This window comes from Pan troglodytes, chromosome 12 (genome assembly GCF_028858775.2).
Source record: "Pan troglodytes isolate AG18354 chromosome 12, NHGRI_mPanTro3-v2.0_pri, whole genome shotgun sequence".
In the NCBI taxonomy this organism is placed as follows: Eukaryota; Metazoa; Chordata; class Mammalia; order Primates; family Hominidae; genus Pan; species Pan troglodytes.
This window is the reverse complement of record NC_072410.2, coordinates 94,299,021-94,323,590: the sequence shown is the minus strand read 5'-3', so window position 1 is coordinate 94,323,590 and position 24,570 is coordinate 94,299,021. Positions and strand designations below refer to the sequence as shown.

Below are 24,570 nucleotides of genomic sequence, written 5' to 3'. Positions count from 1 at the left end.
CAGAAGCCAGTGGGCATTGGGTTAAGATTGGGGAACCTAGGAGAGGGCTTAGGGGCCAGCTGGAATGGGTGTCTGGGCCAGAGTCCTGAGTTTCCTGCCCACCCAGACCCAGGGCTAGACTTCATCCAGGGAAAACGCCCGTGGTTCACTCCTCCCACCCAAGGGGAGGACCCAGCTGAATTTTCAGTCTATTTTATCCTGTAATATTGCCCTTGCTTGTAAAATACAAGACATCAATTGGGTTCAGGCAAATGAAATGAAAAAAATAAAAGTCAACTATAATCTCACTATCTAGAGATAATTACTGTTAGCATTTTGGCCTTTTGATTTACAAATGTGCTTGCGAATATACTATCATAATTTAGTTTTTTTAAAATGTAATATCAGAGATTCCTTATAATTCTGTTAAGTCACTCTGAAGTTAAGTCCTTTAACAGCAGCTGGGTCAGCCTAGCGGGATGTTAGTCTCCTATGCTTGGTGCTCATAAATCAAGAATAAGGGAAACCACTTCGCCGTCCATATTAGAGCGAGAAGACATAGATTACAATGCAAGCGCTCTGCTGAGCTGGTGCTCCCTGGGAGTAATGAACAAGTGAGGCAGCTAGTGCCTTGTCAATTCAGCCAGTGAATTGAAAGGAGGGGCCCGTGAATTGTTAGGTTCCCTGGAAAGCACAGGGATGAACAGGATGCTGGCCCTGCCTTACAGAACTCATGGTCCGGCAGGGAAGGTTGAGCCTGGCAGTTCAGCCCTCCTGGATCTGATTGACAGGTGAGAGGATGTTGGTGGCCAAAGCGGTCGGCAGGAGGGTCCCCTTGGAGAGAATCAAAGGGTTCTGAAAGGGGAGGCCCATTACCAACTCCGTGGCTATCACAGCTATGCCTAGGCTTGGCCCTGTTTGTCTTGAAGTGGTAGGAAAAAAGAAGCGGCTTGTTTGGGGGGTGTCTGGGAAGATAGGATATAGTTTAGACCCTGAAGCCACAAATGCAGATGCCTCTTTGCCTAATTTCTCAGTTCGTCTCAATTTTTCCTCCCAATTTGCCCTGTTACAAGTCTGAGTGCCCCTCTCTAAGCAGAGGGGCCAGGAGTCCCAGCTGGCCAGAGGTCCCGCAGAAAGCAGGTGTGAGGGCAGATCTCGCTTCTGAAGCCCTCCGAGGCAGGCCTTACTCCAGCATACCCAATGGGGAAGGAGGGAGGAGTGGAGACCACAGCTGCGAGCTCAGCTGGGTGGCTGAGCCAGCAGGAGGAGCAGGTCTTCCCAGAAGAAAGTACTCTAGGGACATCCAGGCCTGTGCTGTGCAGCATGGGATGGGGCTGGCTCAGGCTCAGCCCACCTGACCATCAATCTCAGAACTTTAGAGGCCTCCTGATCTTTGAGATCTCCAAACGTAGCCATGCCCTCGCCCACCATGGCCATTTTGTGGGTGGCAATGCCGAGTGTCAGGGAGGTAAATGGACTTTCCTGAGGCTATGTGCTCAGTAAGTGGCATGGTCCCTGTGAACCCAGGTGTCCAGCCCCACAGGCTGTGCCCTTTGTTCTCACCCCACTGCTGCCAGGGAACTTGGAGGCAGTGAGGACAGACCAAGTACACAGCAGACTTAAAATAAAATGACTGGCAAATTTACGTGAAAAGATCCAACATCATGTTTGATCACAAAGCACTGACACAGGTACCTTTCATTCAGAAAGCAATCTCTTTCAGACCTATCACCAAATATTTGTATTTTGTCATTGATCCTTACAGACTATCTTCAGATGAGGGAGCAAGAGTACCCCTCACCCATGCACACATTCATGCTGTCCCTATAAACCTGAGCCCAGCTCAGAACTTTCCCCGCTTTCCCACTACAGGTGGAAAAGGGTTTCTTTGCAAGCCAATCGGGGGTTAGAGAATGAAGTTCATTATTTTTGGTTAAGGATGGGGAAAATTGAATCACCCACGAGTTAGGAGGCTGCCCAAGGTTGCACAGCCAAGTGACCAGTCCCCTGACTTCCAGGCCAGCTCTCCCACCCGCACCCTGCCTGCTGCCTGCACAGTGTCAGCCTCCTTCACAGGGAGCCCCTTTAAAGCCACCTTCTGGATTCTGCTCCCAGGAAGCCCCGAGGCACTTCTGGATGGGGCAAAAAGAAAGGGGAGTTGTGGGGAGGAGTGGAGGCATCTGCCTCCCATGACACTCTCTCCCCGCTCTGCCCTCTTCCCTCTCAGGAGCAAGACACAAGTTAACTGCTCCTGACAGCACTATTTTTAGCGGTCCTCTGGCTGTCAGCTCTGGGACATGTTCTCTGCATGTTCCCTGGAGCTTTCCCACCCTGCTGTCACTCTCAGGAGAAGGGAGGGGGGCTGGAAGGCAGCCCGAGTCCCTGTCCCAGCATCACTTCCTCTAATGAGGCAGTAGCACATGACAGTGAAAAGCCTTGGTGTCCCAGAACTATGGTTCAAACCCCAGCAACCTCAGTTAGCTGTGAGACCCTGGGCAGCTCGCTTGATTTTTCTCAGTCTCAGTTTTCCCTTTCTCTAACTTGGAGATCATATTGCCCTGTGTTTGTTACTGAGGATTAAGTGAGATAACGCATGTAAAGCGCTTAGGACTGGGCCTGGCCTAGCACTTTATAGATGTTCATTTTCGGCTCCTTCACTTCCAGAGCCCTGCTCCAGAGGTACAGATAGCCTCACAGAGGCTACAGGGGTGGCCTCACAGCCCCAGGCAGGGTGTGAGGAAGGACCATGCCTTGGAATAGGGGCGGCGACCCCGGCAGCTCACCCTAGAGGAAGGGAGTCAGTCTTTTTTTTTTTTTTTGAAACAGGGTCTTGCTCTGTTGCCCAGGCTGGAGTGCAGTGGCACAAACACAGCTCACTGCAGTCTTGACCTCCTGGGCTCAAGCCATCCTCCTGCCTCAGCCACCCAAGTAGCTATGACCACAGGTGAGCACCACCACACCCGGCTGATTTTTGTTTTCATAGAGACAGGGTTTTGCTCTGTTGCCCTGCCTGGTCTCAAACTCTTGGGCTCAAGTGATCCTCCTGCCTCAGCCTCCTAAGGTACTGAGATTATAGGCACGAGCCACCACTCCCGGCAGTAGGTAGGTCAGTCTTTAGAGGTGGCCTTCAGCTGGTGAAGGCCAGGGCCTCAAACCAGTTCTCTCTTTAGTCCTTTCAGACATCATCAGATATTTCAGTCCTTCTGTTCCAATGCCTGTGTGCCACACTGGAAAGAGAGTCATACCCCACGATGGTGCTGAGTAAGTTCCCTTTCTGTCTCTCTCTGAGGTTATGTGTTCCTACTGGTCTTCAACATATAGGTGGGAGGATTTGGGGGGCTGGCAAAGTCAAAGAGGCTTAAAAATAGAAGTATTTAAGTCAAAGCCCAAATGCCCCCTCAAGCTGATTTCAGGCTGCCTGATGAGCCTCATTTTGAAAAGCAGGTCAATGCCCACCCTTCAGAAGCCAGGGGTGGATAAAGCTCAGAGACTGACACCTGAGCTATGGCAAGGGGCAAGCTTCCAGCCCTTAACAAAATAACATTTAGCCAATTTTTCTCTGTTTCCCTCCCTCTGCACAGAGACTTGTGGATTCAGGCTCAAGAACTGGTGAGAAACATGAAAGAGAACCTGGTAAGCATCCGTCCAACTCTGGCATGGCTGGGCTGCCTGGCTTTGCTGCAAGGCAGGCAGACCGAAGTGATGATGACCCTGGTACCATTTTACCATGAACTCGGCAACTAGTGTGGCCTGGGTTCTTTAAACAATGTCTTTGCCATTCTCTGGTCGTTAGAGGAAAGGACCAATTCTTTTTTGTTGTTTTTTATTTTTATTTATCTATTTATTTATTTTGAGACCAGTTATGAGACTGGCTAATTTTTATATTTTTGGTAGAGACGGGGTTTTGCCATGTTGCCCAGGCTGATCTCAAACTCCTGGGCTCAAGCAATCTGCCCGCCTTGGCCTCCTAAAGTGCTGAAATTACAGAACGAGTGATAATGCTCAGCCAAAAGGACCCATCCTCTTCAGAATGGTTTTCCTTGTGGTCGTGCTGAAAGTCAGCAGATGGACTAAATGACTTGTCCCAAAGGGAGGTGGTGGAGAGCTTCAGTTCCAGGTGAGACTAGTTTGAGTTTGAATCTTGAATTCTCCATCTATTAGCTGTATGATGTTGGGTAAGGCACTTACCTCCCTAAACCTCAGTTTTTCTGTTTATGAAATGGGGTGATAAAAGAGCTGCAGCAAAGGGTTTTGGGAGCATTAAATGAGGTATTGGATGTGCCTGACACAGACTCAATACATAATATAAAAGCCTGTAGCTTGCATTGTTATTGTAGTGGCGATTGCTGTTATTAATAATTACCATATTAATTTTAGTTCTGAGTGTGGAGGCCTCTGTCACATACATGCTGGGTGCCTTGGTACCACTCTCCTAACAGTTCGTATACTATTTACTCGATAACCTATATAAATTTGTAATAAGCATCCTTGGATCTTTTGTGTTGCCCTTATGGGCAAGTATCAAACCAAGGCAAGCCTTGCTAGCAAACTGTATCTAACCAAGCACTGAGCCTGGACTGCTGGAACCAAGGGAAGCTGCTGTTTCAGCCAGCCATGCATGCATTAAAGCGTTCAGGAAGTGAAGTGAAGGTCATTCTAAGGCATATAAGGACAGGGATTAGAGCAGGAGCTACACCATAAAGTTTGTTTTCCTTGAACAGGAGAATTCCAGAATTTCTGAAATAATGATTATTCTATAAAATAGACAAGAGATCCTGGGTCTAACCCTGTAATTTTCCAGATGAGGAAACTGAAGTTCCCAGAAGTCATGTGACCTGTGCAAGTTCACACGGCTAATTAGAGCCCAAATCTAAAGTGCCTGCTTCACAGTCCAGTGTTCCTCAACTACATCGTGCTGCCTCTTAAAAAACCAAAGTTTGTTTTCTGGTTACACAAGAAATGCATGTTCATAACCGAAAAAATCAGAAAACACAGATAAGCAAAAAGTAAAACCATCCTTAATCCTAATAACCCAAAGATAATTATGGTTAGTAACTTGGTGTACATTACCTTCCATATTTTTTCCTAGCATATGTATCTTTATATATTTTATAAAACAGGGATGTTACTGGATAAAGATGTTGTTTTTTGTTTTTTGTTTTGTTTTGTTTTGTTTTTTTGAGACAGAGTTTCGCTCTTGTTGCCCAGGCTGGAGTGCAATGGTGCAATCTCGTTTCACCACAACTTCCACCTCCCGGGTTCAAGTGATTGTCCTGCCTCAGCCCCCCAAGTAGCTGGGATTACAGGCATGTGCCACCATGCGCGGCTAATTTTGTATTTTTAATAGAGATGGGGTTTCTCCATGTTGGTCAGGCTGGTCTCGAACTCCCAACCTCAGGTGATCCGCCCAACTCGGCCTCCCAAAGTGTTGGGATTACAGGCGTGAACCACTGCACCCAGCCAGAGATACTTTTTATAACCTCAAACAGATTTTCTCAACAGATTAGTTCCCATGATAATTACATTTTTCAGCATCATTTTAAAAGCTACATAGTGTTTCATCTCATGAGTATTCCACAGTTTACACAGCAATCCCCTGTTTTGGACATTTATGTTGTTTCCAGTTTTTCCTTCTTATGCATAAGGCTTCATCATTGTAGCTGAATCATTCACGTATCCTTGTTTCCTTAAACTATATTTGGGGAAATGAAATAATTAGATCAAAATAATTAGATCAAAAGTTGTGTCTTTTAATTAAAAAAAAAAGTTTTGGATATATTTTATCAATCTAGAGCAGTTATACCACTTTAAACTCCTGCCATATACTACTATTGAAAAAAATTCATACATGAGTTTTTCAGGGATGGGTGTATGAAATGGAAAGACATGAAAACAAAGACATTATTTTGGTTCAAGGTCTTACCACAATCTCCTTTTCATGCTGTTGCCCTTTTATTCAGCAACTTGACTTTCAATTTGACTGGAAGCTCATCAATGTGTTCTTCAGTAATGCAAGCCAGTGTTACCTGTGCCCCTCTGCTCAACAGGTAAATGGCAGCCTTGGGGACCAAGGGATTACAGATGCTGGGGTGGAGAGGGAGTGAACTAAACCTGCCTGATTACCCAATCCCCAGCTGTCAGGATGGGGCTAATGCCACCTATTTTAGAACATGGATGGATGGATGGATGGATGGATGGATGGATGGGCAGACAGACAGAGAGTCACATACTCAAAGAAACATACACTTGAACAGGCATTTTGTGGGTTTTATTGCTTCAATTTTTTTATTGTGATAAAATACACATAAAGTTGACCATCTTAATCATTTTAAGTGTACAGTTCAGTGACATTAGATAATTCATAATGTTGTACATATGACATGCATTCATAACTGTCACAAGGAACAGGTGTTTTTTTACTTACCATCCCTCATATCAGGAAAAGGAAATAGAGGCATAGATAAGCTGAGTCAACAGTCATTCCGCGACTGAGAAAATTAGCGTCCTAGTTGGTTAAAAACTATCTTGCGTCTTAATTCTGATTTCATGTAAGTTCTGAATTTAGGAAATAAAGCAGGGTGCATACCATCCTCACCCCTTGGCCCATGAATTCTATTTGTGGTGGGAAAGCTGCTGTTTATTGAAGTAGACTGTATCTTCCAAGTGCTTTGGCTTTTCTGGAAACAGGACATGAAGCATGTGGTTCATTTATTATTTATGTAGGTGAATATCTATGACTTAAGTCTTTATTGAAGATCATTCAGATTAGGATCAGTTGAAAGTGTAAGGGGTGGTTTAGAAATCTAAGCCATGGTGAAATAAATGGCACCTGGACTCTTCTTCAGGATCCTGAAGACTGGCTGCTGCCACACTGTCCCTGCCACTTGTGGGACCAGCTTGTCCTCTTCGCCACCCTCCAGGCCAGGGCACAGGCATGGTGGAGCTTCTGGAGGTGGTGGTTTCTTTTCTGTGCCCCTCTCCTACAATAGATACTCTTGCCTTCCTTCAAGTGCCCCACACTCCCACTGACTCCAGGCTCACCATCAAAACTCCCCTTCCTTTAGTGATGTCAAGCCTTGGAAGAACATTGATGGAAATCCACCTTCCTGACTAGCTCTCATTGGCCAATATTCCTGTAGCCTTCCTGGGTTTTTAGCATATAGATAATGAAGATTTATTGTTCCAGTTTACCCTCTGTTTTCTCCAGTGCCGAGTGAAATTTACATGCCTCGTTTGTTCTCTGCACAGCCCCCCTTTTTGGTCATTATGCATTACTTAATGAATGTATGCATTCATGCATTGACATGCTCAAGCATTTAGACATTGGCGCATTTCTCTCTCTACTCATTAATCCATGACATTAACTCATGCGTTTATGCAGTCACGCACTGAAGTGTTCAAGCATTTAGACATTGCTGCATTCTTCTATGTATTCACTAATAGAATCATTCATCCATAAGTTATATTCATGTATAAATTCATTTTCTCATCTTACATGCAGACATATGCTATTGTATTTGTGATCAGTTTGTTCATGATAGCATATGATTTTTTAAAATGTATGAATGCATTTATGAATACTTAGACTCATCGATGATTTTTCCATATACTTCATCTTGTGTTTAAACATTCCTACATAAATTCTTGCATGCTTTCATGTATTTATGCCTTCAAGCATTCTTGAATACATGTTGTATTCTTGTGCACATGTATTCAACTACATATTATTTGTATTTTTAGTTATGCAAGCAATACACAAATACTTTCCTTCTAAAAACTAAAACATCAGTTAAAGCTAAAATATGTATCCTTTTGGCCACCTCCCTAATCCTCTGTCTCTTTTTCTTTGCAAACCTCTTACATATCTATAAATCCAAGCCTTATTTTGTGTGCTTGTATGTATGAGAGAGATTTAATATAGTGTTATATTGTATGTACTACTGAACAGTTTTTTTCACTAACCAAGTATTGTTGAGATCTAGTCATGTTGACACATATGGAATGAGTTTATTTCTCTTCCATGAGTATTTTGCTGTGTAAATTTACTACATTTTATTTCACCATTTTCCTATACTGATGGCCATGTAGGTATTTCTAGTTTTTCACTATTATAAACAATGCTACAATGAACAGTCTTGCTCATTTACTTGACTATGTGGAAGAGTTTTCCTAGATACAGTGATTTTCAAATTGTGGACTGAAGTACATTAGTGAGTCAAAAAATCAGTTTAAAGGATTGCAACCAACATTGTAAAAAAAAATAGAATAAACTCTAAAATCCTCGAGTTCATTGCATGTAGTAAGGTAAGTATTGGTTCATGAGATTTTTGCATCATTTCTATATGGATACTTGTACTGGATTGGGACGTGAAACACATCTCACACTGTGGGTCAAGATAAAAACAGTCTCAAGAGCTGGGCACGGTGGCTCACACCTGTAATCCCAGCACTTTAGGAGGCCGAGGCAGGTGGATCACAAGGTTAGGAGTTTGAGACCAGCCTGGCCAATATGGTGAAACCCCATCTGTACTAAAAATACAAAAATTAGCCGGGCTTGGTGGCAGGCACCTGTAGTCCCAGCTACTCGGGAGGCTGAGGCAGGAGAATCACTTGAACCCAGGAGACAGAGGTTGCAGTGAGCCAAGATCGCGCTACTGCACTCCAGCCTGGGTGACAGAGAGAGACTCTGTCTCAAAAGAAAATAAAAAAAGAAAAAAAACAGTCTCAAGAAAAGCGCCTGGAGTAGATTCTTATACCAGTCTTTAGGTGCGCACATTTTGGGTTTTAATAGGCTCTGCCTCCTAATTGCCCTCCAAAGTGGCTGAACTCTCATATTTCCACCAGTGGCAGTGAGCACCTATTCTCTACAACCTTCCCAACACTTGTTCTCAGACTTAATGATTTTTGTCAACATGAGAAATTCCTGCAAGATCTAGTCATGTTGATGACATATGAATTGAGTTTATTCACACTTAGAAGCTCACACTTTTAATTGGTTCAAAACATATGACAAAAGTAATCATGCCTCCTCATTTTTAAACAGCTGTAAACCAATAACATGATGTCCATAAATTTAGCTAATTACAGCAACACCTGCTAGCATCCACTTAAATTCCCTCTTTATTCTATTTCTTCTTCCATCTTGATTTTTTCCTATTGCACAAAAACCACCAAGGCTTTGATGCCTGGAATAAATCTCACCTCCACTTCCACTTACCCCAGAGGCCCTGTGGCTCCCAGGCCTGGCTCCTTTGGCCTCCTGGCCAGGCCTGCTGGTGTTGCCCTTCTCACAGCCCAGACCCACACTCACCTCCTAGTGGTACCTCTGGCCACACCTCCCCGTTTAAGCTAATCCTGTGGTGTAGCTCAGCATCCTTGTTTGAGAAGTTCTTACGTGGCATTTTTATTTTTCTGAAAGCACATCTTAGGTATAAGCTCTCCCTCGGTGGTTGTAAAAATGTGCTCTGTAGATGGCCGGGCATGGTGGCTCATGCTTGTAATCTCAGAACTTTGGGAGGCCAAGGCAGGTGGATCACTTGAGGTTAGGAGTTCAAGACCAGCCTGGCCAACGTGGTGAAACCCTGTCTCTACCAAAAGTACAAAAATTAGCTGGGTGTGGTGGTGCATGCCTGTAGTCCTAGCTACTCAGGAGGCTGAGGCAATAGAATCACTAAACCCAGGAAGTGGAGGCTGCAGTGAGCTGAGATCATGCCACTGCACTCTAGCCTGAGCAACAGAGTGAGACTCTGTCTTTAAAAACAAAACAAAACAAAACAAATGCTCTGTAGAGACCCAGGGGCCACTGGAGATCCCTCTGTGGGCAAATGTTGAAAAGGTGGGCACCAGCTGCCACCTGACTTTACAGAGCAGGTGTCAAGGGTTTCCTAAAAGTTCACATGAGAAAAACATGTTTTACCCTTAAGAGGAAATGTTGAGCTACTGTCCTGCCCCAACTTAGGACCTGAATTCTCTTCCCCTGTGGAGACCTTTGGGCTCATTTAATGGGAAATAAACAAGGGCCTGTGTCCACAGTTGTTCTTTAGGAGTTTCTTATGACCAAAGTCAGAGAGTCAAGTCAGCAACTATCCATTAGGTGTGACAATGACTCTGAAGGCAGGTGCTTTGGAGGTAAATGATGAGCTGGCTCACAGCAGTGACCTGAGGATGCTTTTTGGATCTGGACACTTGCTTACTGCTCTGTAGTTAAATTTGGCTTTATTAATTAGTAAGATTTTAAAAATCAGAAGAAAAAATGAAAAAAAGAGCTGATTACAAGAAAACAGACACATTTATCCCTTATAAACGTCTCTAGCTACAGGTGGCAGCCTTTTGGAGGGTACACTGGCGTGTGATTCAAGAAACCTAAACGTGTTTCTAGTTTTTGACTGAATAATATCCCATTCCTTGGTTTAAATCCCAAGAAAATAATTTATTAGAAAGAGTTAAGTCGGGTCTCAGGCACGTGTTTGATAATAGACATTCTTCCAAACTAGGGGGCAAACGATACACATGGAAATGTACAAGTTCATTTGAAGAAATCAGCTTTTTCCTGACTTTGGGTTCTAGGAGTTTATTATGTATGACCTTATAGAGGAGGGACATCTTATAGGAGCATAATGTCTTTTACTGAGAAATGGGGACAGTTGGTGTCCCAAGCGACAACCATGCAGTGCCTGGAATGACTGGGTGGGCCCCAATTCCCTCTGCAGCTGCAAGTAAACACCTTGACCAGGGGTTTCTACAGCAAGATTCACACTCTAGAGAGAGCCACACAGGGTCCCCCGCCTCTCCAGGGACGGTGGGTATGGTTCAGATGGGCAGCGAGGATGCCTCTAGACAGAGTTCCCCTGGGCTCTTCAGGAAAGAGAGGGTGATGTTTGATGTCACGGTCAGGGAGCAGCTCACTTAGGAGAAAACTAGACAGAAGGCTTTACGGTAACAGACCTGGCTGACCCGGCCTCCCAGAAGCCAGCCTCACACCAAAGCAGGGACAGCCGGTGAAGGGGCAGAGAGACAGGGACACTGCATTTCCTCCTGTGCGGTGCCAGCCCGGGTGATTGACAGCTGTCTCCAGAGTCACTGCCTGTGTCCCCTCCGGGAAACAGAACAGCTCCTTGGCCTTCCTTGTCTTCCTGTCTGAGCCAAGTTGCCTTAGGGGACAGCCAGTCTGCAGGCAACTTAGAAGTTTGTCTTGTAATTTTTATTATTTTTCACATTGAAAAGGTAAAGCAGGCATGAGCCACTGCACCCAGCCTGTAATCCAGCACTTTGGGAGGCCGAGGTAGGTGGATCATTTGAGGTCAGGAGTTTGAGACCAGCCTGGCCAACATGGTGAAACCCTGTCTCTGCTAAAAATACCAAAATTAGCTGGGCATGGTGGCAGGCGCCTGTAATCCCAGCTACTCAGGAGGTGGAGGTTGCACTGAGCCGAGATCACACCACTGCACTCCAACCTGGGCAAAAGAGCGAGACTCCATCTCAAAAAAAAAAAAAAAAAAAAAAAAGGTAAAGCAGGGTCCATTTTTGAGGTCCTTCGTTTGTTGATTTTCATGACCTGCAGGAAGGGGAGTGGTATGTGTGTTGGGTGCGTGGGAGATGTCTTTAAATACTCAGGTGGCAGGACCCACTCATACTCTTTCTCTAGGAACGCTTATCTTAGGGCAAACACAGCAAGAGAAAGGCTAATAAAATAGGATCACATGAAGGTTCCGAGGCCCATCTGGGGCCTTAAATACAGGGTTAATTGTATTTCCCTGTCGGACCTGATTTTCTTTGGGAAAAAGCGATTCCTCAAGTCTTTGGGAGTAAGTCTCCTGTCCCTCAGTGTGAGCTTCAGAATCACACCAGGTATTTCTGATCTTGCTCTGACCTTGAGTTTGCCCTTTCCTGATGGAACTTTTCACCTGTGGGGAGTTTGGTTTTTCCCAGGTGGATGATGGGTTGGGGAGAAAATGGATGAACAAAATGAAGACAAAACTAGGAAGCTCTGGGAACTCTGTCCTCGTTTGTGGAATGCCAGGTCTGGATGGTGCCTTTGCCTGTGGTCTTGCCTGGCAGGGACGGGCCTGTTGTGAGTCTGGGTGGCCTCACCTCGTGGTCCTCCTGCAGGCACCCTCACTTAGCACGGTTCTCCTCTCACAGAATGGGCTTGCGGCGGGCGGCGTGGATGAGCTGATGGGGGTGCTGGACTACCTGCAGCAGGAGGTGAGGCCGCGGGCCTAGGGCTTCCCCAAGGGCGGTGGGGCCCATTTACCCTCATGTGGCCTCCACCGGGGTGGGGAAATGGACCCCTGTGGGGGAGACTGGGACCCTCGGGAAAGGGGAAACTTTAGAGTACCCCATCTTCTCATCCTTTCAAATGAGAACATGGGCCAGGAGAGCACACTCCACTCCTGCAAAGGAAACTTCTGAGAGAAACTCAGCTCTTCCTTGAGTCCTCGGTGGCCCTGCTCTTCCCTAAGGCCTCTCTCTACCTGAGTCTGGGGCGAGGATGAGATGGAGGGGGCCTGAGGACCTTCAAGACCTTTCTGCTCAGTGACCGTGATGCTGCTGCAGGGTCTGAGAATCAGCTGGGGGTTGCTGTGGCCCTGCCTTCCGCTTTGCTCCCCTGGAGGGCAGCTTTCTGCTGGAGGAGGCTGCAGGCCCATAGCCCCAGTGGTCTCCCTCCCCTGTGGACACTGGTGGGAGGCGCCCCGCCCACCATGAGGGACAGAGAGTCCTGTTTCTGGATGGCACAGATGCAGGGCTGCAGCGCAGACTGACCCCGACCAAACATCTCCGAAAGGATCAGGCCCAGTTAACCAAGGGGAGGCCCATCACACTCAACCACACCCCAACGGGGCCCAAGCAGGAGTTCCAGAAAGCCCGGCAGTCATGGCGACTTGGCAAATACTCACCTCCCTCTCTGTGTGTCCTCCTAGGTCCCCAGAGCATTTGTAAACCTGGTGGACCTCTCTGAGGTTGCAGAGGTCTCTCGTCAGTATCACGGCACTTGGCTCAGGTAAAAGGGGAAGTGGAATGAGACACGCATCTGTGACACGGCTGTCACGTGTGCGGCCTGTGGGGGCCCTTCATGTGCCTTAATCTATGAGGGAGCCCTAAAGAACAGAGGCCAAGGGAGGCCGAGAAACACACGCGAGCTCACACCCGAGCGAGTGGCAGAGTCGGGTGGGGTGGGCCCTCTGCCAAGCATTGTTTTGGGGACTGAGTCAAAGAATAAAATACTTTATTCTTTTATTCTGGTTGATGTCGTGCCAGAGGCTCTCCTCCGTGCCAGAGTGATTTCAGAGTTCGCCTTGGCAAAACATCCATAAGCTAAGAAGTGTTACTTCTGGAAATTGGATAGAAAAACGTAGCCTAAATGTAGTTTAACTTCACAGAACTTGATTCCTATATATTTCTGAAAATGTTCATAGACTTTAAACTTTTTGGAGCCAAATCCTAAGAATTCTGGCTCTGGACCTAGAAAAGAAGTTCATGTGGAAAAAGTCAGGGCAAGGGCGGTGGAGAAAAGAGAGTGCTGGAAAGGAGAGAAGTAGGGTGCTGAGGGGAAGGAGGGCTCTGAAGAGGACGCAAGACAGAGAAGGTACAGGGGAGGGAAAGGGGAATGGGATGTGGGTGTCTGGTGTGAAGAACAATGAGGGGGGAGGAGGAGGACTGAGAGATGAAGGGGGAGAAAGAGCTTTCCTCCATCCCATACCCACCCCCCAGGAAGAGCTTCTCTCTATCCCATAGCCACCCTCCAGGGAGAGCTTCCCTCCATCCCATACCCACCCCCAAGGGAGAGCTTCCCTCCATCCCATACCCACCCCCAAGGGAGAGCTTCCCTCCATCCCATACCCACCCCCCAGGGAGAACTTCCCTCCATCCCATACCTACCCCCTAACCCATACCCACCCCCTAGGGAGAGCTTCCCTCCATCCCATATCGACCCCCTAGGAAGAACGTCCCTCCATCCAATACCCACCCCCCAGGAACAGCTTCCCTCCACCCCATACCCACCCCACAAGAAGGGACCACCCACCCTCTATTCTTCTCAACATTTATGTCCTCTAAGACTTATGCTTCTACATCCCTACTCCTTAAGCAACTCCTATGCCCCTTCTTCCATAAGAGGCGGGCTGGATGCATCCCCTTCCCCACCCCCACATTGCCTCCCCTCTCTCATTCCTGGTGTGTTTTAACCTGCAGCCCTGCACCAGAGCCCTGTAATTGCTCAGAGGAGACCACCCGGCTGGCCAAGGTGGTGATGCAGTGGTCTTATCAGGTGAGCCCACCCTGGGATCCCAAGCTGCTGGCTCACTGGGGTGGCGTGGTCGCCAAGGAGAACAGGAGTGATAGGCACAAGTAGTTGAGTTTGCTAATGTTAGGACTTCTCCAGCTGAATTCAGGACTAAGTCAGGAGCAAAGAGAGCTACTCTTGCTTCACGTCGTGGTAGTGATTTCAGTATTCCTGCATGTAAAATGGGGCCTGCAGTACTGGTAGGGTGCGAGTTGGGGGACAGTGGGGGTACTTGAGGCAAAAGATAGTGAGGAACTTCGAAGATTCATTCTGGAATGCTTTTGGTCATAAGTGCCACTTGTAGTACCACATCTGGGGTGGGTGAGCTGGTTTTGCCCAGTGTGCCTGTCCCTAGCTTACAGCCCAAAGGCAAACCAGGGCTCCTGAAGATGCACATTCCAGTTCACAGAAGAGACCCCAAGAGAGGGTGAAGGGGTTGGGCGTGGTGGCTCACACCTGTAATCCCAGTATTTTGGGAGGCTGAGGCGGGCAGATCACTTGAGGTCAGGAGTTCAAGACCAGTCTGGGCAACATAGTGAAACCTCATCTCTACTAAAAATACAAAAATTAGCTAGGCATGGTAGCATGCACCTACAGTCCCAGCTACTCGGGAGGCTGAGGCAGGAGAAGTCGTTTGAGCTTGGGAGGTGGAGGTTGCAGTGAGCCGAGATCGCACCACTGCACTCCAGCCTGGGCAAGACAGCGAGACTCCGTCTCAAAAATAAATAAATAAATAAATAAATAAAGGCGAAGGGCTCAATGAAAGCCACCATCCCTCTTAGCAAACAGCTCAAAGCACAGTTTCTGTTAGCATGTGCTAACATGATGACTTTCGCTTATGAAGAAAATTGCATTTGAAGTTGCATGGTATCTCTCTCGCTCTGGAAATGACAACATTTTTTGAGCAGTTAAGGCACCTGACTCTACTGAACTTAGCTCTTGAAGAGAGCAGGGGGCCCTGCCACACGCTGGGCTGTCTTGTCGTTCCTAAGCTTCCAGAGAATATATTTTAGGTCTGTCTGTGGTATTATCTAATGCTGGTACTTCAGAGACAAATGAAAACTCAGCTTAGCTATCAAAGAGCCCTGAAGGGTGAGACAAGAGGGAGCTTCAGAATAGCACTTGACAACAACGCAAGAGGCAGATCCTGTCCCAGGGCTGCTGAGAATGATTTGGTCAGGGCTGGGGCCGGCTCTGCCTCGCTCATGTTCCTGGATGGGCACCTCTCTGCTCCCTTCTCCAGGAAGCCTGGAACAGCCTCCTGGCCTCCAGCAGGTACAGTGAGCAGGAGTCCTTCACTGTGGTTTTCCAGCCTTTCTTCTATGAGACCACCCCGTCTCTACGCTCGGTAAGTGGGGGCTGCATGGCGTATCAAGAGTGTGGTGGGGGCCGGGCATGGTGGCTCACTCCTGTAATCCCAGCACTTTGGGAGGCCGAGGTGGGTGGATTACTTGAGATCAGGAGTTGAAGACCAACCTGGCCAACATGGTGAAACGCTGTCTCTACTAAAAATACAAAAATTAGCCAGGCATGATGGTGGGCGCCTGTAATCCCAGCTACTCGGGAGGCTGAGGCATGAGAATCGCTTGAACCTGGGAGGCAGAGGCTTCAGTGAGCTGAGATCTTGCCACTGCACTCCAGCCTGGGCAATAGAACGAGACTCAGTCTCAAAAAAAAAAAAAAAGTGTGAAGAGTGTGGTGGGGAGGAGGCCTGGGCCATACATCTGTTCCTGCCCCCTCTTCCACCTTACCCCAATAAGCCTCAGCCCAGTTCAGCTCTCCTGAACCCAGGATGCATAGTCTTAGGGGAAATACCCCCATATTATACTTTCCTGTACAATTTCCTCACAGGGTTGAACAGCCCCCATGAAATGGGCTGTTAGAGGCAGGGCAGCCCAGGGTGCATGGCCTAGCTTCCCCTCCTAGCTCTGGGGTGACCAGCTGTGTGACCTTGGACAAGGTGTTGAACTCTGTTCTGTAAAATCAGGGCCATTTAGTAACATGTTCTGTCTCTCGGTGGCCATCAGGGCCACATGAGTTAATACTTGGGGGGATGTAAAGTGGCATCCGGTGCTGGGGAAGTGCTCGCACCTCTTGGCCATTGTGGTTATTCCGAAGAGAATCTCCAGGGATGCCAGCTCTTGTCCCTCCCCCTGCATGCTCCTCTCCATCCATCTCTGGAAGGGAGGGGAATCTCAGTTGCCCTTGCCCGCTCCCCCAGGACACTGGGCAAGGGGCCACCCAGACCATGTAGCACTTGGTCCACACTTGCTGACCGAGGTCTCCGTAGCCTCAGTCCCGTGTCTGGGAACAGTCCCTCCCTCCAGGCTCCTGCCTGTTGGAATCCTTGTGCCATCTCCACACCATAAACAGTGTTTAAAGTGATGGTTTAAGAGGGTGAGGAGAAATATTAGCTCACGTTCCCTTCCTTCATCCTTCTACTCAGATCACACCTGAATCATTCCCTGCCACCCCCTCCTTCCACTGTTTAGTTCAGTGACAGAGAACCCCATGATGACATGGAGCTGCCTGACGTGCCACCTGCTCCTGCAGGCCCTGACCTCAGGGCCCTGACCCCAGACGGTGGTCCCATAAGTGCCCCTGTTATTGATGAGGGGCTGAGAGAAAAGGCCTGGACAGATCAGGCTGCCCCAACTCTATGCCAGAGAGAGCTTCAAAGTGTGTAGCAGGTCCGTTGCATTCCTGGGGAGACAAAAGGTCCCGCTGTCAACTGGTTCTGTTTTAGGAGGACCCCCGACTCCAGGATTCTACCACGCTGGCCTGGCATCTCTGGAATAGGATGGTGAGTAGATGGGGCCTGGGGTGGGGCCCACAGAGCAGGGGCAAGGTCTCCACCACCACTGAGCCCACCGTGCTGAGGAGGGGGCTGCAGGCCGCCCCAGGATCCCAGGACAATGGTTCTGGGCCACCAGGGATGCTTCTGTCTCCCGGTGACGCCCCTCTCTGACTGCCTGAGAGTTTGCCTCGCCACAGGTGCTGCGCTGCAGCCAGGCCAGTGAGCAGCAAGGGTCTCACAGGAGCCTCAGCCCTGGTTTCCCAGAGGCAGGGCCATTTCTCAGAGTCTGTGTGGAAGACCTGCTTGAGTCAAGCACTGGGGAATGTGCTCCCCTCACCATTCCTGTCCAGCCTGCCCTCACACTTAGGCGGTGTTGTGCGGTTGTCAAGGCCCAAAGTGGTGCCTGGAACAAGCGTGGACTGCAGCGTGATGAAGGCCTGGGTTGGAATGCTAAGCCCACCACTCACAAGCTCTGTGAACTCAGGTCTCAATGCTCTTTCTGCAAAATCCAGGTCAGCCCCTGGCCCAACATATCTAGCGCGCAGCTCGCTCCTGGCCTGTAGTAAGCACTCCACATGGATTGGCCTTTTTACTGTAACTGTAACAGGATATCCCCAGATTCCAAAGGGCCCCCAGGGATATCTGGGATTAGTCAGGGGATGGAATGTGACGTCAAGGCTTTGAACCTTTTCAGGGCATCAGACAGAGACCTGAATTTGCCATTTATTTTCTTCCCACCCAAGCTGCCTTATTTTTAGAATTCTAGTGACAGAAATTCATTTTTCTTCTTTTGTGGATCCATCTCCACAACTGACATACTGTGTTGAGTACCAGGGACAGCTGCATTTCAGCACACATGAGCCAGTGTGAAACAGAGTGTAGGGAGGGAAGGGGCACGGCCTCCGACAGTCCCTGACACTGGAAACGTACTGTCTGTCCTTTGAAGAAGGCATTTGAGTTCTCTGAACAGGGACGTTTCTCAGTGTGCCTGGCACTTGCAGGGAATATGTCCCCAGAAATCCACTTTGCTGCTGATCTCCCATGATGGGCAGAGAAGAGGAACCTGGCCCCTCCAGCAGGGACTGCTCTCCCAAGCCCTCTCTCAGGGAGAGGAGGGCTGATGATTCCAGCTCAGCCAAACCTCTCCTCTCCTGCCATCTTTCTCCCAACCAACAAAAGGACACCTGTGACATGGCTTGCCCTTGAAGGTACCATACCACCTTGTACCCTGCCCTTGTACCCTCCATGGTTCCAAGGGGGATACAAGAGACCCACCAAATGTGGCTTCTGTTCTCACCAGGCTTCAGGTGTAGCTGGGAAGGGCCAGACAGCCCAGAGGAACAAGAGTCAAAAGGGACTCAGCCAGCAGTGTTGTGCTGGGCCACGCACCAAGAAGCAACGTGAACAATGAGGCCGGGAGAGCCCATGAAGAGGGGATATGAATGGGCTTTGTGAAATGTGTTGGAGGAGGTCAGGGAGGGCGTTCCCAGGCAAAGGGACCTTTGTGAGCAAAGGGCATGGAGAGAAGAATGCGTCAGATGCAGCAGCAAGGGCAGGAAGAGGCCTGTCTGATAAGAGAAGAGATACGGAGATAAGCCTCCCAGCGTGAAAGGAGCCCTTGAGCACCAGACAGAGAAGCTGGAGAGGGCAGGTCCAGGGAGAGGGCTGGATTCCTATCCCTTTCTCCTTTCATCATGCTATTTGTCCTTGATATTGGTGGCAATAGCAATAATAACCACCTTTACAGAGCTGCCAGGTGATGGTCCCATGCATACAAATAAGGTACACCCCACGTACGGTCTCTTAAAACTACTCGAGGGTCAGAATGAGCACGTACACAGGAATGGAAGGTCTCACCCTCAAGGCCAAAGGCCTGCGACACAGAGAGTGTCACAAGGGCTTAGAAGAGGAGGAGGATGTGGCTTTCCTAGGTAAGCAGTGACCTCACTCTCTCCACACCCATACAAGTCCAGTTTCCCAGTGCAAACCCCAAGCTTCCTGCAGCCTCAGCCAGCAGGGACATGGGGGGCAGGGAGAGACAGGATAGGAGGGGGTTCCCCAAGCATCCCCAGTCCCTCGTTTCCTCACAAGCAAAATGCCAGACCATCCCACAGTTCCCAGATGGAGCACAGCTGCTGGAACACATCAGAAGCTCCTGCAGACCCGAATTCAGCCATGAGAAGCGACGGGTGTAACAGGTTAGGGCAAAGGGCACTGGACAGGAGCCAGAAAACCCGGGCTCTGATTTCAGTCCCACTTTCGGTGGTTTCTTGAGGCAAGTCACACGGTCTTTTGGGGTGTCCATTTTCTCTACCTGCCAAAAAGGTCTAAGCACCCTTAGCCAGCACCCAAGGGTTTGTGAAAATATGGGAGGGCATTGGGCTCCTTCCTACCCTTGGTTTCGCTAATTGCGTCCTCCAGGTGCGGGGAGGGCGGGAGTCTCTGCCACCACATCTGTGATTCTTTGCTGGGCTGGACTGGGACATCGAGGTGGAAGGCAGGTGTACCTGTTGTGTGTCTACCCTCGCAGACACACAGAGCCCAGGTGAGGGCTGCCCTCTGCGTGGGGAGCAGAGAGGGACTGGCAGAATCCCCATGATCACAGGGAGTCCAGGTCCATTACTCTGTCCTCAAACACCCCCGGACACAGCTGTAGGGAAGGAGGATAGCTCTCAGCTCTGCAGCCCACAAAGCCACATACCCAGACCACGTCAGCATCCTCCCTCCCTCCCTCCCTCCCTCATCCTCCAAGCCCTAGCACAGGTGAGCATTGATGACCAGCAAAGGAAAAGCTCCACCCATCAGCATGGGAGGTGACAGCAGCCCCATCTAAACATGCCTGGAACTGTCCTGGCTGAGTGAGGCCTCCAGGCTGAAGCTTGCACTCCTGGTGCCAAGCCCAGGAGGATTTTGTGTCTGGGACACGGTTCATTCGCTAGGCCCTTTCTGCTGCTGCCGCAATAATTTCTGGTAATTCTTGTACATCAGTCATTTTGAAGAGGACCCACCTTTAGGGAACTGATGTCCCTGGCCCTCTCAGCAATCACTGACCCTACCTCATGCCGAGTCTACACCAGGTGCCGAAGCCACAGGCAGAATAAGGAACTTGGGGATTGCTCACAGTCCAGGGAGGATTCTGCTGCTCGGAGAGGATTTTTAAGGTCATTGCCCTCACCCCTCCCACACTGCAGTTCATTCCCCGGTGGCAGGGAAGCCGTGCTGGGGAGATGTGCAGAGTGGGGTGGAAGCCCAGACCAGCCCCGGTTGTCCCTGGAGTAAATAGCAGCACATGTGCATTTATGGGCCCCACAGTGTGGCAGGAGAAAGAGGCACACAGGAGGAATTATTTGAAGTAACTGTGTCATTTCCATCCTTTCTGGGGATTGGGGATGCAGGAGAAGAAAGGGTCAGAGCCAGCGTAAAGGGAATGAATGGAAGCAAGGAGGATGGAGGGGACTCCTAAAGAGACATTTAGGACAAAGTTCTCAACGGAAATGGGTTTCTTGGGAAAATCTATGAATTTTCCTTCTTTGAGGCCCTTTTAAAAAAAAATAGACTCTGCTTTATCCACTTTATCAGAATCATTTAGATATGGCTCTTTCAAGGTTTCTTTCCAGATTCCATTATGGATTAAATTCTTGAAAGGTTGGGGAAAGGTGGGCGTGGTGGCTCATGCTTGTAATCCCAGCACTTTGGGAATCCGAGGCAGGAGGAATGCTTAAGCCCAGGAGTTTGAGAACAGCCTGGGCAACATGGCAAAAACCCTGCCTCTACTACAATACAAGAAATTAGCTGGGTATGGTGGCACACACCTATAGTCCCAGCTACTCAGGAAGCTGAGGTGGGAGAATCACCGGAGCTCAGGAAGTCAAGGCTGCAATGAACTGTGATCACACCACTGCACTCCAGTCTGAGCAATGAGAGTGAGACCCTGTCTCCAAAAAAAAAAAAAAAAAAAAAAAAAAAAAAAAAAAAAACTGGGGAAGAGAAGGTGGCAAGACAGATCAGCACCTGGCCCTCACCCAGGCCTGCTCAATACTTCCTTTGACAGCCGCCTTGAATGTTCCAGGTGGGACCTTGTTTCTAGGAGCGGCCACCATCAGAATAAAACAGAAAGAAGCGTGGAGTCCATTTCCTCTCCTAGGCCTTGAGCTAGAGAGTTGCCACTCCTTTTCCAAATGTTCAGCTAATTATACCTCCTTATCTGATTCTTTTTCAGTCTGGCTGAAGAGCCAGTTCCACTAAGGGTAAAGTTCTTTTCTTGTTTCTTGCTTACTGGGGCACAGATGCTGGGGTAAGATACCGCTGAGGAATCTGAAAATCCTCATGGAGGTTGGTAGAAGCTGTGACTGAGCCAGACAGGCTGCCCCATCCAGTAGCTTCCCACGTCACTTGGCAGAGTCATTGGAAGGGGAGGTGAGGGCCAGAGGTACCTGTGAGCCCAGCACCTGTGGGCAGCCAGATGACAGTAAAACTGGTTCTCCAACAGTAGGAAATAGCACGTGCAGAAGAAAATCTGCAATCCCTCCAAGCTATTGCATTTTTCTTTGTGTTTATATATGTATAATGAACATTTAAAAATAACAAAAACAACTTCAAAAAAAATCCCTCCCTCCCTCTAATTCTTTAACGGCCTTCACTTCCCTATGTCTAATGCTTTACTAAGTTGATAATCTGCTGGTTTCTCCTGCTGTTATACTATAAATGTTTTATCTACGTTATTAGATGTCATTTGATGGCCTTCGTGGTTGTCATTTAAGTAGCTGCCTATTTCACAGCGGATACCACACCACCCACTCCTGGCTCACTAGATACTCTAGCGGTTTGTGAGTGTTGGCTGTGCTGTGTTCCATGTCACTGTATTTGTGACCCCGTGAAAGACATGAGACTTGACCCAGGCCCCATAACTTGCTTCACTCAAAGCTGTGAAAGCAGTTATCAGGGAATGGAGGGTTTCCATTCTCTATTGTGCGCAGATTTACCTACATTTGGGTTGTGGACACAGGCTGCGGGGAGGACTTGGGAAAGAATACATGCTTCATGCAAAAGCGATGCATTTGCCCTTCCTTCCCATACTAGCTCTCCTGTCTAAGGGAACTTGAATCAGTGAGCCAGAAAGTAGCTGGGCAGCAAGGAGGGGACAAGAAGCCAAGCTGGATAACCAGCCCCCACGTGATCAGAAAGCTGTGTGACCCATTGCTAGATGTTTGGTTGGATGCAGGACACCAATGTTGGAGTCCCAGCTCTGTTCTGGCTGGCTGGGCCCCACCTCAACCTCTGCTGTGCAGCTTTTCCTTCTAGGGGAGGTAGACTAGGAAGTCCCTTCTATATATATATATAAAACCGATGCTGCTTCTCATGCTGTGGTTCTCAAAGTCGGGTGTGCATCAGAATCGCCTGGAGAGCTGCTTACAACACAGACTGCTGCCCCAGCCCCAGAGTCTCAGACTCAGTAGTTTGGGGATAGGGGCTGGACACGTGCATTTCTAATGCGTTCCCTGGTACTGCTGCTGGACTAATGAGTCTTTCTCACTGGTGACTTGGCAGGCTGCTACCTGCACAAAACTTCCCTGTTCTAAAGCCCATGTTCCTTTCTAGATGGAGCCGGCAGGAGAGAAAGATGAGCCATTGAGTGTAAAACACAAGAGGCCAATGAAGTGTCCCTCTCAGGTAGGAGGGACTGGGCAGAGGAGGGACTCTTATTGAATCAAGGGCACAGGTGGGGTGGCCAAGTGGGCTTTGCTGTGAAGTGGGTCTTACTTGAGATGTGAATCCTGGTTCTGTTCTTCTGGGCCTGCACACAGTTTTGCATACATAGCAGCCCTAATGTTTACAGCTGTGGGCCATGAGAGCTGTTCTAGCAAAACTGCAGCCCCCTCCATGCCTGTGGAAGGCATAGGAACAAGGCCACAGCTCACCTGGCCCCAAATGCTGCCCCACGTATCTCCTCTGGGTCCTGGCCCTCTGCCCCAGATGCCATTTCCAGACCTTCCTCTACCTCAGAGTGGCAAAGAAGGGAGGGATGGTGAGTATCTAAGTACCTGAAAGGTGGATCATTTTGACTACATCTTAAATATGTGCCTAGTATGTAGTAGGCTTATAATTAATGTTTCCAAATAAGTGGATGAGAAAATAACTGGACATAAATGAATGAGATTCTTTCTTTTTTTTTTTTTTTTTTTTTGAGACGGAGTCTCGCCCTGTTGCCAGGCTGGAGTGCAGTGGCACAATCTTGGCTCACTGCAACCTCTGCCTCCCGGGTTCAAGAGATTCTCCTGCCTCAGCCTCCCAAGTGGCTGGGACTACAGGCACGTGCCACCACACCCAGCTAATTTTTTTGTATTTTTAGTCTTTCTATCATTTAATGCTAGTCAAGTATTTGGCTTTCTTGATGAATTGGTAAGTTTTTTGTTACTATGCAATAATAAGTATACAATTCACCTTCTTGCACGTTTTGCTTTGGCTGCCAAGAAGCTTAAAATTAGATTCCCTTCTCATCAAAATATATATACTTAGCCTGGTAGCATGAACCCCCAGGGTAAAGAGCAAGAGAGACTGTCTATCACAAATGGGAAATGTCAACGCATTCATGAGTCCTTCAGGGACCAGAGAGAAGAGCCAGAGAATGGTTTGGTCCTCACTGGAAGCGTGATGTGAATGTTCCTAGTTGGCCAAAAGCATCACTGGATGCTCAAGCCTGATAATTAAGGGATACAGACTTCTAGGGTCACGATTCCAACATGTCACCTTTCCCTGCAGGAGAGCCCCTATCTGTTCAGCTACAGAAACAGCAACTACCTGACCAGACTGCAGAAACCCCAAGACAAGCTTGAGGTAAGGAAAGGTTTTCTGTAATTGACAAACATGCAGATGAACCAGGGGCTGTACTTCTTGCTGAATCTTTCGAACCTTCCACGTGGTTTTTTTTTTTTTTTTCTTTTGAGATGGAGTCTCACTCTGTTGCCCAGGCTGGAGTTCAGTGGTGCCATCTCGGCTCACTGCCACCTCCACCTCCTGGGTTCAAGCAGTTCTCCTGCCTCAGCTTCCTGAGTAGCTGGGGCTACAGGCGCACACCACCATGCCTGGCTAATTTTTGTATTTTTTTTAGTAGAGATGGGGTTTCACCATGTTAGCCAGGCTGGTCTTGAAATCCTGACCTCAAGCAATCTGCCTGCCTCAGCCTCCCGAAGTGCTGGGATTACAGATGTGAGCCACCACGCCCAGCCTGGATTATCTTAAAGCAGATCGACTGGCCAGATTTGCAACCTCAATAGAATTTTTTTTTTTGGCGGGAGGAAGGCGGGGACAGAATCTCTCTATGTCATCCAGGCTGGAGTGCAATGGTGTGATCTCAGTTCACTGTAACCTTAGCCTCCTGGGTTCAAGCGATTCTCCTGCCTCAGCCTCCTGAGTAGCTGGGATTATAGGCGCGCAGCACCACACTCGGCTATTTTTTTGTATTTTTAGTAGAGACAGGGTTTCACCATGTTGGCCAGGCTGGTCTCGAACTCCT

At 48.5% G+C, this 24,570-nt stretch overlaps 1 protein-coding gene across 1 annotated transcript in view; it reads left to right on the top strand.

The window, feature by feature from the left end:
* Positions 1-24,570, top strand: part of PLB1 (phospholipase B1) — a 173,614-nt gene that overhangs the window by 56,517 nt on the left and 92,527 nt on the right. Inside the window, exons 9-18 of the mRNA XM_515372.8 lie at positions 3,150-3,240; positions 3,561-3,612; positions 5,940-6,026; positions 12,121-12,183; positions 12,900-12,979; positions 14,170-14,245; positions 15,504-15,608; positions 17,007-17,063; positions 22,656-22,727; positions 23,817-23,891. Of these exons, the coding sequence (XP_515372.5) occupies positions 3,150-3,240; positions 3,561-3,612; positions 5,940-6,026; positions 12,121-12,183; positions 12,900-12,979; positions 14,170-14,245; positions 15,504-15,608; positions 17,007-17,063; positions 22,656-22,727; positions 23,817-23,891 (758 nt within the window). The remainder of the gene's footprint in view (positions 1-3,149; positions 3,241-3,560; positions 3,613-5,939; positions 6,027-12,120; positions 12,184-12,899; positions 12,980-14,169; positions 14,246-15,503; positions 15,609-17,006; positions 17,064-22,655; positions 22,728-23,816; positions 23,892-24,570) is intronic.